Source organism: Bombina bombina, chromosome 6, assembly GCF_027579735.1.
Source record: "Bombina bombina isolate aBomBom1 chromosome 6, aBomBom1.pri, whole genome shotgun sequence".
In the NCBI taxonomy this organism is placed as follows: domain Eukaryota; kingdom Metazoa; phylum Chordata; class Amphibia; order Anura; family Bombinatoridae; genus Bombina; species Bombina bombina.
The window spans coordinates 750,211,391-750,223,437 of NC_069504.1; the positions used below are offsets into that span (position 1 = coordinate 750,211,391).

The window sequence follows — 12,047 nt, forward strand, 5'->3', positions numbered from 1 at the left end:
GGGGCGTGGCCACGCAGCTAACATGGCTGGACGCATTATCTGCAGCTCGCCAAAAAAAAATCTACCTAATCTGCCAAATTTCGCTACCTATGGACAGAATCTACAGCAGGGATTCCTGCTGATGAATGTACGAGCTCAGGGCGATCTGCAGGAACCTATTGTAAACTACATCGCCAGTCTCTATCTTTACACTCGAAGGGCTAAGGCCTACTCGCATGAGCCTGGCGCTCCCCCCCCTGGCCGCCTGGGTTAATGGGCAGTATACAGAGCCTTAAGGGAAGCCTCTATAGCACCTTTGGATACCATTCTGCCGTAGACTGTTTCCTTGCTTTGCCTACCAGCCATGGACCGACCCCAGAAGTTGACGTGGGGGACTCTAGTAAAACTTTTGAGCGATCACTACGGCCGGCTGGAGCAGCGCATGGATTCATTCCTGGAGAGCCACAAGTACCCAGAGGCAGCGCAACCAACCTCCCCCCCTAAAGCGATTGACTTGCCTGTCACAACAGTCACAGCGGAGCGGCAGAGTGTTCCGACTGCGACATGCAGTAGGAGTGTGCTTACGGAGGTGATCTTTCTCGTGGGTGAGGTAACTGGCGCCGCAGCTGTAAATAGGTCCGCTCAGCAGCCGGACTACCATGGGACCATGATGAGGTTTGTTCAAGGGACCTCTCAGTCTCCTATCGGTGAGAAAAGATTTCAGGGAGCACCTACATACGTGTCTGTATGGCAGCTGGTTTTGCTGCCCTGGTCCACCCTCATTGACTCACTTGTAGTGTTAAACTGTACAGCGGCCCTACTCAAAAACGTTGTCTTGACTGTCTTATGTGCTGAAGCCATAGAAAAAAACGGAATGGGTTAGCTTTGAGAATTCCGTAAGGGCCTATGCACTGAACTTTAATGTGGACTTGATTTCACTGACTCTTTGCAGCAGCCTTGCCACCTGTGTTCTCTTTTCTTTCCTTTAATTTTTTTTTTTTCTCTCAATTCTATTAGCTACGCTTCTGTACAGTTGGACATACCACTGGGTTCTTTCTCTCATCCAGCTTAATGATGACTACGCTGTGTGATGTTGTAATTTATATGTACTGGGTCTGGAGACTTGTTTGTAATTCAAAGTGCTTACACTCTAACTAATTACTGCAGTCTCCTAAGTATCTTATGCAAGAAAACCCCTCGTGTGGGGGGGTTGACACATGGGTTACTCGATTGATTCATGTACAATAACTTATCCTTGTATTTTATAGGGCATACCCTAGTAGATTGTAAGTTCTCATAACTACATACTAACCTGAATGTTTTGGAGATATCTAATTATATATAGCGATAAGAGCGCTTGCCATAGCCCTAAAGTGCTAATGAGATTTATTCATAGTAATGAAGAGAGTAGCATGAGTTTTTTGAAGACTGTAGTAGACAGCTTTACATTTGAACTACTGAAGGTAGAGGTGTAGGTCCTGGGTAAACCTTTATAGCACTGTTATTTTTGACATTAAAAGCCTTGGAGCGACTATGGCAGACTAATAGATCTCCCGGGATTATAACCACCTAGCAATAGTACCTGTACTAAGCCTGTCTCACATGGGATCATAGAGGCACAGTTGCCCCCTTTATTTAATATATTTTGCTTTTTTCTCCCTTATTAGCCTCTGTTTATTTGGCAGAGTTTAGTAGTCTCTGCCCTGCTCGGAGAGCCTTAAATAGCTCTCTGAGCCCCACCACAGTCTATGGTAATTTTATATCTCTTTATGTCATCCCCCTACCTTTTTGTCTTATTATTATATATACTTGGACCCACGCGGTCCTTGCGGCATAGGAGGATGTGCGAGTAGTTACTACAACCCCCAGCCTATCTGACTCCATTAAGGCCCAAAAGTGGCCTCTACTGTTATGTTTGAAGACTGGGACAAAAATGAGGGAAGTTTTGGGTTTGCTCTTCTAGCATAGCACCTTGCAATCTGTAACTAGCTATTGAACCTGTTATATGTGAATTTTCTGTAATTTTCATGTGAGCAAAATTTTGTTTGTTTCTCTCCCTCAATAAAAATAAAAATTATAAAAAAAATAAATAAAAAAAAATGAAGCTTCTGTGGAACAGATTTGCAAGGCTGCATCTTGGTCCTCTTTGCATACTTTGTCAAAATTTTATAAATTTGATACTTTTGCCTCAGCTTTTTTGTGAGAAGGGTTCTTCAAGCGGTGGTGCCTTCTGTTTAGGTCTACCTGTCTGGTCCCTCCCTTATCATTTGTGTCCTCTAGCTTGGGTATTGATTCCCACTAGTAATTGATGATTCTGTGGACTCACCATAAATTAGGAAAGAAAACATAAATTATGCTTACCTGATAAATTTATTTATTTCCGGATATGGTGAGTCCACGGCCCACCCTTTATTTTAAGACAGTTATTTTTTTCTAAAACCTTAGGCACCTCTACACTTTTGTGTTATCTTCTTTTTCCATTTTTCCTTAGGCCCAATGACTGGGGATTATGGGTAAGGGAAGTGACATGTATAGCAGCTTTGCTGTGGTGCTCTTTGCCTCCTCCTGCTGGCCAGGAGTGATATTCCCACTAATAATTGATGATTCCGTGGACTCACCATATGCGGAAATAAATAAATTTATCAGTTAAGCATAAATTATGTTTTGTATAAGAACTTTATAGACAAAGATAGAATCATCATCATTCAAGCTAGGAAGCTTACCTTTTACAGAAAGTGTCTGCACTTTGGTGTCCACTCCATGCTTATTCTGAGCTTTACAGATGTAATCTCCTGCATGTATTTGGTCCATACCCTGGATCGTTATGGTGCGGTTGTCTGCAGAGAGCTCTATCTCAGTTGTTGGAGTATTCCAGCTATAGGTGACAAGTGGTATACCTTCTGCTTCACAATTCAGGGTAACATTAGCCCCTTTATCCACTATCAAACCAGGACAGACCTCTGCATTTAATATTCTGGGTCTAACTAAAAAGGAAAAAGAAAGAGTGGAATGTCAGAATAAATAGAAAACATATTTACGCTGGATTTACACTGCAAGCATACCTAGGCTTACCACTTTTGAGTAAAAACTCACATATTTGCTGCAACAGCATTGGCAAAGTTAGATTTTTTGGTAATATAAATAATATTTTTTCTTTAAGTGGACCAAAAAAATGCAATATGATATTATAAAGTATATATCAAAAACACAAAATATTCTAAGAGAACAATACATGACAGAGTTAAATATATTTCTAATTTCTTTCCTAAGATATGGAGAGTCCACAACGTCATTCCAATTACTAGTGGGAATATCACTCTTGGCCAGCAGGAGGAGGCAAAGAGCACCACAGCAAAGCTGTTAAGTGTCACTCCCCTACCCATAATCCCCAGTCATTCTCTTTGCCTCTGTCAATGGAGGAGGTGAAGTTTTCGTGTCTGAAGAAAAATAATTCCTTTTTTTGGTACTTTTCCCTGCAAGCAAGGATTTGGGTTTAGCTGAGTCCACGTCAATATCTTCAGTAGAGTAGTGGTGTATTTTAAGCAGTTAGGAAGATGTGAGGTGGTCCTTACTTTGTTTCTTAACATATTGCTGTCCTAGTCGCAGAAAGCCAGAGTTGGTTACTCTGTTCTTTCTTTTTTCTACAGGTCTCTGTAAGGAGTATGTGTCCTTTCACGCCTTGTGAGTTGTCTTCCTGCCGGACAGCTAGACTGCATGTAAGTGCTTTTTGTATTCTATGTTTTGGAGACTTGGGCCTCTATTTATCAAGGTCTGGCGGACCTGATCCGACAGTGCAGATCAGGTCCGCCAGACCTCGCTGAATACGGAGAGCAATACACTCTCCGTATTCAGCATTGCATCAGCAGCTCACAAGAGCTGCTGGTGCCACGCCGCCTCCGCCGCCAGCAAGGGGGTGTCAATCAACCCGATCGTACTCGATCGGGTTGATTTCCTGCGATGTCTGTCCGCCTGCTCAGAGCAGGCGAACAGCGTTATGGAGCAGCTGTCTTTCTGACCGCTGCTTCATAACTTCTGTTTCTGGCGAGTCTGAAGACTCGCCAGAAACAGAGGCCAACAAGCTCCATTCGGAGCTTGTTAAATATAGGCCTTGCACTTTACAGGATACTGCTGCCATATTTACTGGGACACACTTATCCTTTATTAAGGATTGGCCTTGGCAGGATGTAGGCACTTATGTGACAGAGATTTAGGGGTTAATCCCTTTCTATGTGTGGGGAGGTTTCTCTTACCATATATATTTAAATTATGCGGCTCATATTGAAAATTGGGCTTTAGTGAGGCAGTTTATAGTTGAGAAGGATCTCTTTTAAGTTTGTGTCTCTTTAAATGTTAGGACCGTTGTGTTTTAGGCATTTATTTACTCAGTTACACTTACTAAAGCACAGCCATTGTAACTTTGCATCTGGCTCATTCGGCTGTACTGAGAAACGCGCGCTTTTGAATGTGTGGCGCAGTTTCTCTTTGGCCGATCACCTGACTCGCTGTACTTCCGTTCTCAGTAATGAGCGGAGCGTCGGTTTGTGTCTAAGCTGCTCTACAGATCAGGAGGGTTGCGACCTGCTGGATTTCAGTTTGCCTTACAATTGTATTATTCAGAGGGGTCAGGTAGGGCACCTCAGCATGTAACTGAGGTGTAGAGGTACCTAGTTTATTTTCCAATCTGGTTAACTGTGTTAAAATTTGCTCTGAAGGAAAGACTGCTTAAAGTGACAGTAGTCTTATTTTAATAAGAGTTCTTTTTTGTTAATTCCAATCATTTTGGGGATTTTTTATTTAAGCTGTGATGGACATGGATCAAGTTTCTTGTGATAAATGTTTATTATGCTTAGAAACACAAATTGTTTTGCCTGATGAAACGGTCTGGAATAGACTGAGAAACGCGTTGCAAAATAAATACTGTTTGTTTTATACCACGACCCGGTATTTTTGCTTCTTTCCACGATCCACCTGTTTTTGAAACAGGACTTTTACCACGGAACCTTTCATACACTGACACTGTCGTTTTTGGAGAAAAGTCTCGGTGGCGTGAGTGCAGCAGGAGAACACCTATCAGCTTGCAGCTCACCTGGTCCGGCCATTGGCCCTAAAAAACGTGGGTGCTACTTTCTAGATGCCTATCTGGATTCCACAGGTCCTCTGGGTGAGACCTCCAGCGTACTGACTGCTGGAATTTGAATGTCAGCCTGCTTTATCGCACCTTATTCATTTAAGGTGCCACTTTCCTTGTGAGTAGTTTTTTGCACATCACTTTTATATTTGTTGTTTGAACGATTCACACTATGTTGGCGCCCCTTGTTTATCTTCCATTCTAGACACCCTGACCCATCGCACCGCGGGACACAAGAGGAGCACGCCAAACACCTGAACACATCACCGTTCACATATTAGGATTGGACACTTATTTTTTACATCACAGCAATTTTTGGGACATTGATAAGTACTTTTTTTATATATTTTACTAATCGCCACAAATATCATTGTTTATCTGTGATATCTGATTATTTCAATGTATCACTAATATTATACACAAATTGTCCTGAGCACTTGTTTTACACACAATTTATTTTCGTCATTATTATTAAAAAAATTTTTTACACATACCAAACACTGTGCTGTTTATAAAAATATTTTTTTTTTTTTATTTTTTTTTTTTATTTATGCATACGGGTACAAACCCAATCATAAAGTGGTAGGTCCCACTTTGATAACCTGTGTTCCAAGCGCATCCTCTTAAGTTTTTTCCTCCTCAGGAATTTCTTTTTATAATACTGTGCTGCATGCTTAGCTAGAACTCTTCAATTTAAAGATAAATTGTTGCCCTCTGAGCCCAATGTCTCTCAGGATGATTCTGTTCAGGCTATGCCACAGCTTTCTCCTCAAACTTCCCAAGCCTCAATGGCGTCACATACAGTGCCCTGCAGTTCCTCTCAGCCTCCTGGAGGAGTTTATTTGCCTGCAGATTTTTCTGCACAGGTATCTTCTGTGGTATCTAGGGTATTATCTGCTTTTCCTATGCTGGGAAGACGTAAGAGGAAAATTAGACATTCAGATAGTAAGGTTTCTGTCCTATCTACTGCTACGCAGGTTGCCCTTCCTCATAAATCGGATGAAGAGAATACATCGGTAGCCTCTGAGGGTGAAATCTCAGATTCAGACAGTATAATTCCTTCATCTGATACTGAAGAAGTAAACTTCAGATTTAAGCTTAAACACATTTGTGTACTGTGAAAGGAGATATTGGCTACTTTGGATGACGCCGATACTTCTGTTGTTGTCAAACCAAAGAAGTCTAGTAAACTTAATTAAAACTATGATGTTCCTTCCTCTGTGGAAATGTTTCCTGTTCCAGACCGTGTGACGGAGATTATTTCACAGGAATATGAGAAGCCAGGGATACCTTTCTCCCCACCTCCAGTCTTTAAAAAGATGTTTCCTGTTGCTGACTCCATTAAAGATTCATGGTGCATGGTGCCTAAAGTAGAAGGGGCTATTTCTACTCTGGCTAAGAGAAATATGATCCCTATAGAGGATAGCTGCTCCTTTAAGGATCCCATGGACAAAAAGCTAGAGGCTTATTTGAAAAAGATGTATGTTTATCAAGGTCTTCAATGGCAACCTGCATTTTGTATTGCTACAGTAGCACATGCGGCATCTTATTGGTGAAACTGATTTCTGATATTTTCTACCACAAGACAAGAAGAACAGACCTAAAGGACGTCAAAGTAATTTTTGTTCTTTTCGTAACTTCAAAGTTCAAAAGTCTTCCTCTCCCTCTTCCAAGCAGGAACAACCAAGTCTTCTTTGAAGCCCAATCAGTCTTGGAATAAGGGGAAACAATCAAAGAAACCCTCAGCTGAGTCTAAGTCATGAATACGAGATGTCCCAGATCCTTGAGCTGTGGATATAGTATCTCAGGGTTAAAAAATAGCATTCAAAACTTTTCCTCCCAGGGGCAGATTCCACCTTTTAAGATTATCTGCAGACCAGGTAAATAGAGAAACATTCTTGAACTGTGTTCAAGATCTTTCCTCCCTGAGAGTGATTGTTCCAGTTCCAGTAAGGGAACAGGGTCTAGGATTCTATTCAAATTTGTTTGTGGTTCCCAAAAAAGAGGGAACCTTTCGACCCATTTTAGACCTAAAGTATCTCAACAAGTTTCTCAGGGCACCGTCCTTCAAAATGGAAACCAATAGTTTCATTTTTCCTTTGGTCCAAGAAGGTTAGTTCATGATGACCATAGACGTGAAGGACGCATATTTTCATGATCTTGTTGTCTTTTCTATGTTCCCATGGATGGAAAGGGAATCTGGAGAAGAGTTCCCTTGTTCCAGCTACAAGAGTGGTTTTCTTAGGAACCATAATAGATTACTTATATATGAATTTTTTTCTGACAGAGATCAGAAAATCCAAGATTCTTTCCTCTTGCCTCTCTCTACAGTCTACTGTTCGGCCATCAGTAGCTCAATATATGGAGGTATTTGGGCTGATGGTTGCTTCCATGGACATCATTCCCTTTGCCCGATTCCATTTGAGAGCTCTGCAGTTATGCATGCTCAGACAATGGAACAGAGACCATTCGGATCTGTCTCAGAGGATAACTTTAGAACAGTCAACAAGAGACTCTCTCCCGTGGTGGCTTTCTCAGGATCCGGAGACCTTCCTGGGTGATCATGACCATGGATGCCAGCCTGTTAGGCTGGGGAGCAGTCTGGACTCGTTATAGGCACAGGGACTATGGACTCAGGAGGAGTCTGCTCTCCCCATAAACATCTTGGAGTTGAGAGCGATCTACAATGCTCTGATGGCTTGGCCTCAATTGTCCTTAGCCCAGTTTATCAGGTTCCAATCGGACAACATCACCTCAGTGGCTTACATCAACCACCAAGGAGGAACTCTGAGTTTCTTTGCCATGAAGGAGGTGGCACAGATTATTCAGTGAGCGGAAGCTCACAATTGTTGTCTATCTGCCATCCATATTCCAGGAGTGGACAACTGGGAGGCGTATTTCCTGAGCAGACAGACATTTTATCCCGGGGGGTGGGCACTCCACCCAGAGGTGTTCTCCGGGTTAACCCTCAAATGGGGGGGGGGGGTCCCAGAATTGGATCTAATGGTGTCTCGGCAGAACGCCAAGCTTCCAAGGTACGGTTCAAGGTCAAGAGATCTGCAGGCCGCTCTGATAGATACTCTGGGGGTCTGATAGATGCTCTGGGGATCCCTTGGTATTTCGGTCTAGTATATTTATTTCCTTCGTTTGCGCTCCTTCAACAAGTCATTCCTCTTATCAAACAGGAGAGAGCGTTGGCAATTCTATGGCCTCGCAGGATCTGTTATGCAGACCTAGTGAAGATGTCATCTATGCCACCTTGGAGGTTTCCTCTGAGGAAGGACCTTCTTACTCAGGGTCCATTCCTAAATCAAAATCTTGTTTCTCTGAAGCTGACTGGTTGTAAATTGAACGCTGGCTAAGATCTGGCTAAGCGTGGGTTTTCAGAGTCGGTCATTGAGGCCATGCTGCAGGCTCACAAGCCTGTTACTAGTAAAATTTACCATAAGGTATGGTGTAAATACCTTTATTGGTGTGAAGCAAATGTCTTCTCTTGGAGTAGGGCCAGGATTTCTAGGTTTGTCAGTCAGTTCTCCGAAAGGTCAGATTTCTGCCTTATCTATTCTTTTACATAAGCATCTGGCAGGGGTGCTAGATGTTCAATCTTTTTGTCAGGCCCTGGTCAGAATCAGGCCTGTGTTTAAACATGTTGCTCCTTCTTGGACCCTTAACCTTGTTCTTAAAATTTTGCTGCAGTCTCCGTTTGAGCCAATGCATTCCCTAGATATTAAGTTGTTATCTTGGAAGGTTTTGTTTCTTATTGCTATCTTTTCTGCTCAGAGAGTTTCGCAACTCTTGGCTTTGCGGTGTAATTCACCTTACCTTAACTTTAATGCGGATAAGGCGGTTCTTCGTACTAAATTGGGTTTTCTCCCTAAAGTGGTTTTGGATAGAAATATTAATCAGGAAATTGTTGTTCCTTCTCTCTGTCCCAATCCTTCTTCTCATAAGGAACGTCTGTTGCACAACTTGGATGTGGTGCAAGCTCTAAAATTCTACCTACAGGCGACTAAGGAATTTTACTAGTCTTCTGCCCTGTTTGTTGTTTCTCTGGAAAGCGTAAGGGTCCGAAGGCTACTGTTACTTCTCTTTCACTCTGGTTGAGAAGTATAATTAGGTTTGCTTTTGAGACTGTGGGTCAGCAGCCTCCTGAGAGAATTACTGTTCATTCCATTAGGGCTCTCTCCTCTTCTTGGGCTTTCAAAAATAAAGCTTCTGTGGAACAGATTTGCAAGGCTGCAACTTGGTCCTCTCCGCATACTTTTTCCAAATTTGATACCTTTGCCTCGTCTGAGGCCTCTTTTAGGAGAAAGGTTCTTCAATCGGTGGTGCCTTCTGTTTAGGTCTGCCTGTCTTGTTCTCCCTCCCTATTCATTCTGTGTCCTCTAGCTTGGGTATTGGTTCCCACTAGTAATTGGAATGATGTTGTGGACTCTCCATATCTTAGGAAAGAAAAAAAAAATGCTTATCTGATAAATTTCTGTCTTTCCGGATATGGAGAGTCCACGACCCCATCGTTAATTAAGACAGTTATTTTTGACTAAACCTCAGACACCTCTACACCTTTGTGTAATTCCTTTTTCCATTTCCCTTCGGTCGAATGATTGGGGATTATGGGTAGGGGAATGACACTTAGCAGCTTTGCTGTGGTGCTCTTTGCCTCCTCCTGCTGGCCAGGAGTTATATTCCCACTAGTAATTGGAATGACGTTGTGGACTTTCTATATCCAGAAAGAAAGAAATTTATCAGGTAAGCATAAATTTAGTTTTCTCCAACATAGGTGTGTCCGGTCCACGGCGTCATCCTTACTTGTGGGATATTCTCCTCCCCAACAGGAAATGGCAAAGAGCCCAGCAAAGCTGGTCACATGATCCCTCCTAGGCTCCGCCTACCCCAGTCATTCTCTTTGCCGTTGTACAGGCAACATCTCCACGGAGATGGCTTAGAGTTTTTTAGTGTTTAACTGTAGTTTTTATTATTCAATCAAGAGTTTGTTATTTTGAAATAGTGCTGGTATGTACTATTTACTCAGAAACAGAAAAGAGATGAAGATTTCTGTTTGTATGAGGAAAATGATTTTAGCAACCGTCACTAAAATCCATGGCTGTTCCACACAGGACTGTTGAGAGCAATTAACTTCAGTTGGGGGAACAGTGAGCAGTCTCTTGCTGCTTGAGGTATGACACATTCTAACAAGACGATGTAATGCTGGAAGCTGTCATTTTCCCTCTGGGATCCGGTAAGCCATGTTTATTACGATTGTAAATAAGGGCTTCAAAAAGGGCTTATTAAGACTGTAGACTTTTTTTGGGCTAAATCGATTGATTATTAACACATATTTAGCCTTGAGGAATCATTTTATCTGGGTATTTTGATATAATAATATCGGCAGGCACTGTTTTAGACACCTTATTCTTTAGGGGCTTTCCCAAAGCATAGGCAGAGCCTCATTTTCGCGCCGGTGTTGCGCACTTGTTTTTGAGAGGCATGGCATGCAGTCGCATGTGAGAGGAGCTCTGATACTTAGAAAAGACTTTCTGAAGGCGTCATTTGGTATCGTATTCCCCTTGGGGCTTGGTTGGGTCTCAGCAAAGCAGATACCAGGGACTGTAAAGGGGTTAAAGTTCAAAACGGCTCCGGTTCCGTTATTTTAAGGGATAAAGCTTCCAAATTTGGTGTGCAATACTTTTAAGGCTTTAAGACACTGTGGTGAAAATTTGGTAAATTTTGAACAATTCCTTCATGTTTTTTCGCATTTGCAGTAATAAAGTGTGTTCAGTTTAAAATTTAAAGTGACAGTAACGGTTTTATTTTAAAACGTTTTTTGTACTTGTTATCAAGTTTATGCCTGTTTAACATGTCTGAACTACCAGATAGACTGTGTTCTGAATGTGGGGAAGCCAGAATTCCTATTCATTTAAATAAATGTGATTTATGTGACAATGACAATGATGCCCAAGATGATTCCTCAAGTGAGGGGAGTAAGCATGGTACTGCATCATTCCCTCCTTCGTCTACACGAGTCTTGCCCACTCAGGAGGCCCCTAGTACATCTAGCGCGCCAATACTCCTTACTATGCAACAATTAACGGCTGTAATGGATAATTCTGTCAAAAACATTTTAGCCAAAATGAACACTTATCAGCGTAAGCGCGACTGCTCTGTTTTAGATACTGAAGAGCATGACGACGCTGATATTAATATTTCTGAAGGGCCCCTAACTCAGTCTGATGGGGCCAGGGAGGTTTTGTCTGAGGGAGAAATTACTGATTCAGGGAACATTTCTCAACAAGCTGAACCTGATGTGATTGCATTTAAATTTAAGTTGGAACATCTCCGCATTCTGCTTAAGGAGGTATTATCCACTCTGGATGATTGTGACAAGTTGGTCATCCCAGAGAAACTATGTAAAATGGACAAGTTCCTAGAGGTGCCGGGGCTCCCAGAAGCTTTTCCTATACCCAAGCGGGTGGCGGACATTGTTAATAAAGAATGGGAAAGGCCCGGTATTCCTTTCGTCCCTCCCCCCATATTTAAAAAATTGTTTCCTATGGTCGACCCCAGAAAGGACTTATGGCAGACAGTCCCCAAGGTCGAGGGAGCGGTTTCCACTTTAAACAAACGCACCACTATACCCATAGAGGATAGTTGTGCTTTCAAAGATCCTATGGATAAAAAATTAGAAGGTTTGCTTAAAAAGATGTTTGTTCAGCAGGGTTACCTTCTACAACCAATTTCATGCATTGTCCCTGTCGCTACAGCCGCATGTTTCTGGTTCGATGAGCTGATAAAGGCGGTCGACAGTGATTCTCCTCCTTATGAGGAGATTATGGACAGAATCAATGCTCTCAAATTGGCTAATTCTTTCACCCTAGACGCCACTTTGCAATTGGCTAGGTTAGCGGCTAAGAATTCTGGGTTTGCTATTGTGGCGCGCAGA

The 12,047-nt window shown here is 42.3% G+C and overlaps 1 protein-coding gene across 1 annotated transcript in view; it reads right to left on the bottom strand.

The window, feature by feature from the left end:
* The window catches only part of LOC128663611 (intercellular adhesion molecule 5), a 429,039-nt gene that overhangs the window by 161,389 nt on the left and 255,603 nt on the right, over window positions 1–12,047 (bottom strand). Inside the window, exon 4 of the mRNA XM_053718016.1 lies at window positions 2,703–2,963. Coding sequence (XP_053573991.1) covers window positions 2,703–2,963 — 261 coding nt within the window. The remainder of the gene's footprint in view (window positions 1–2,702; window positions 2,964–12,047) is intronic.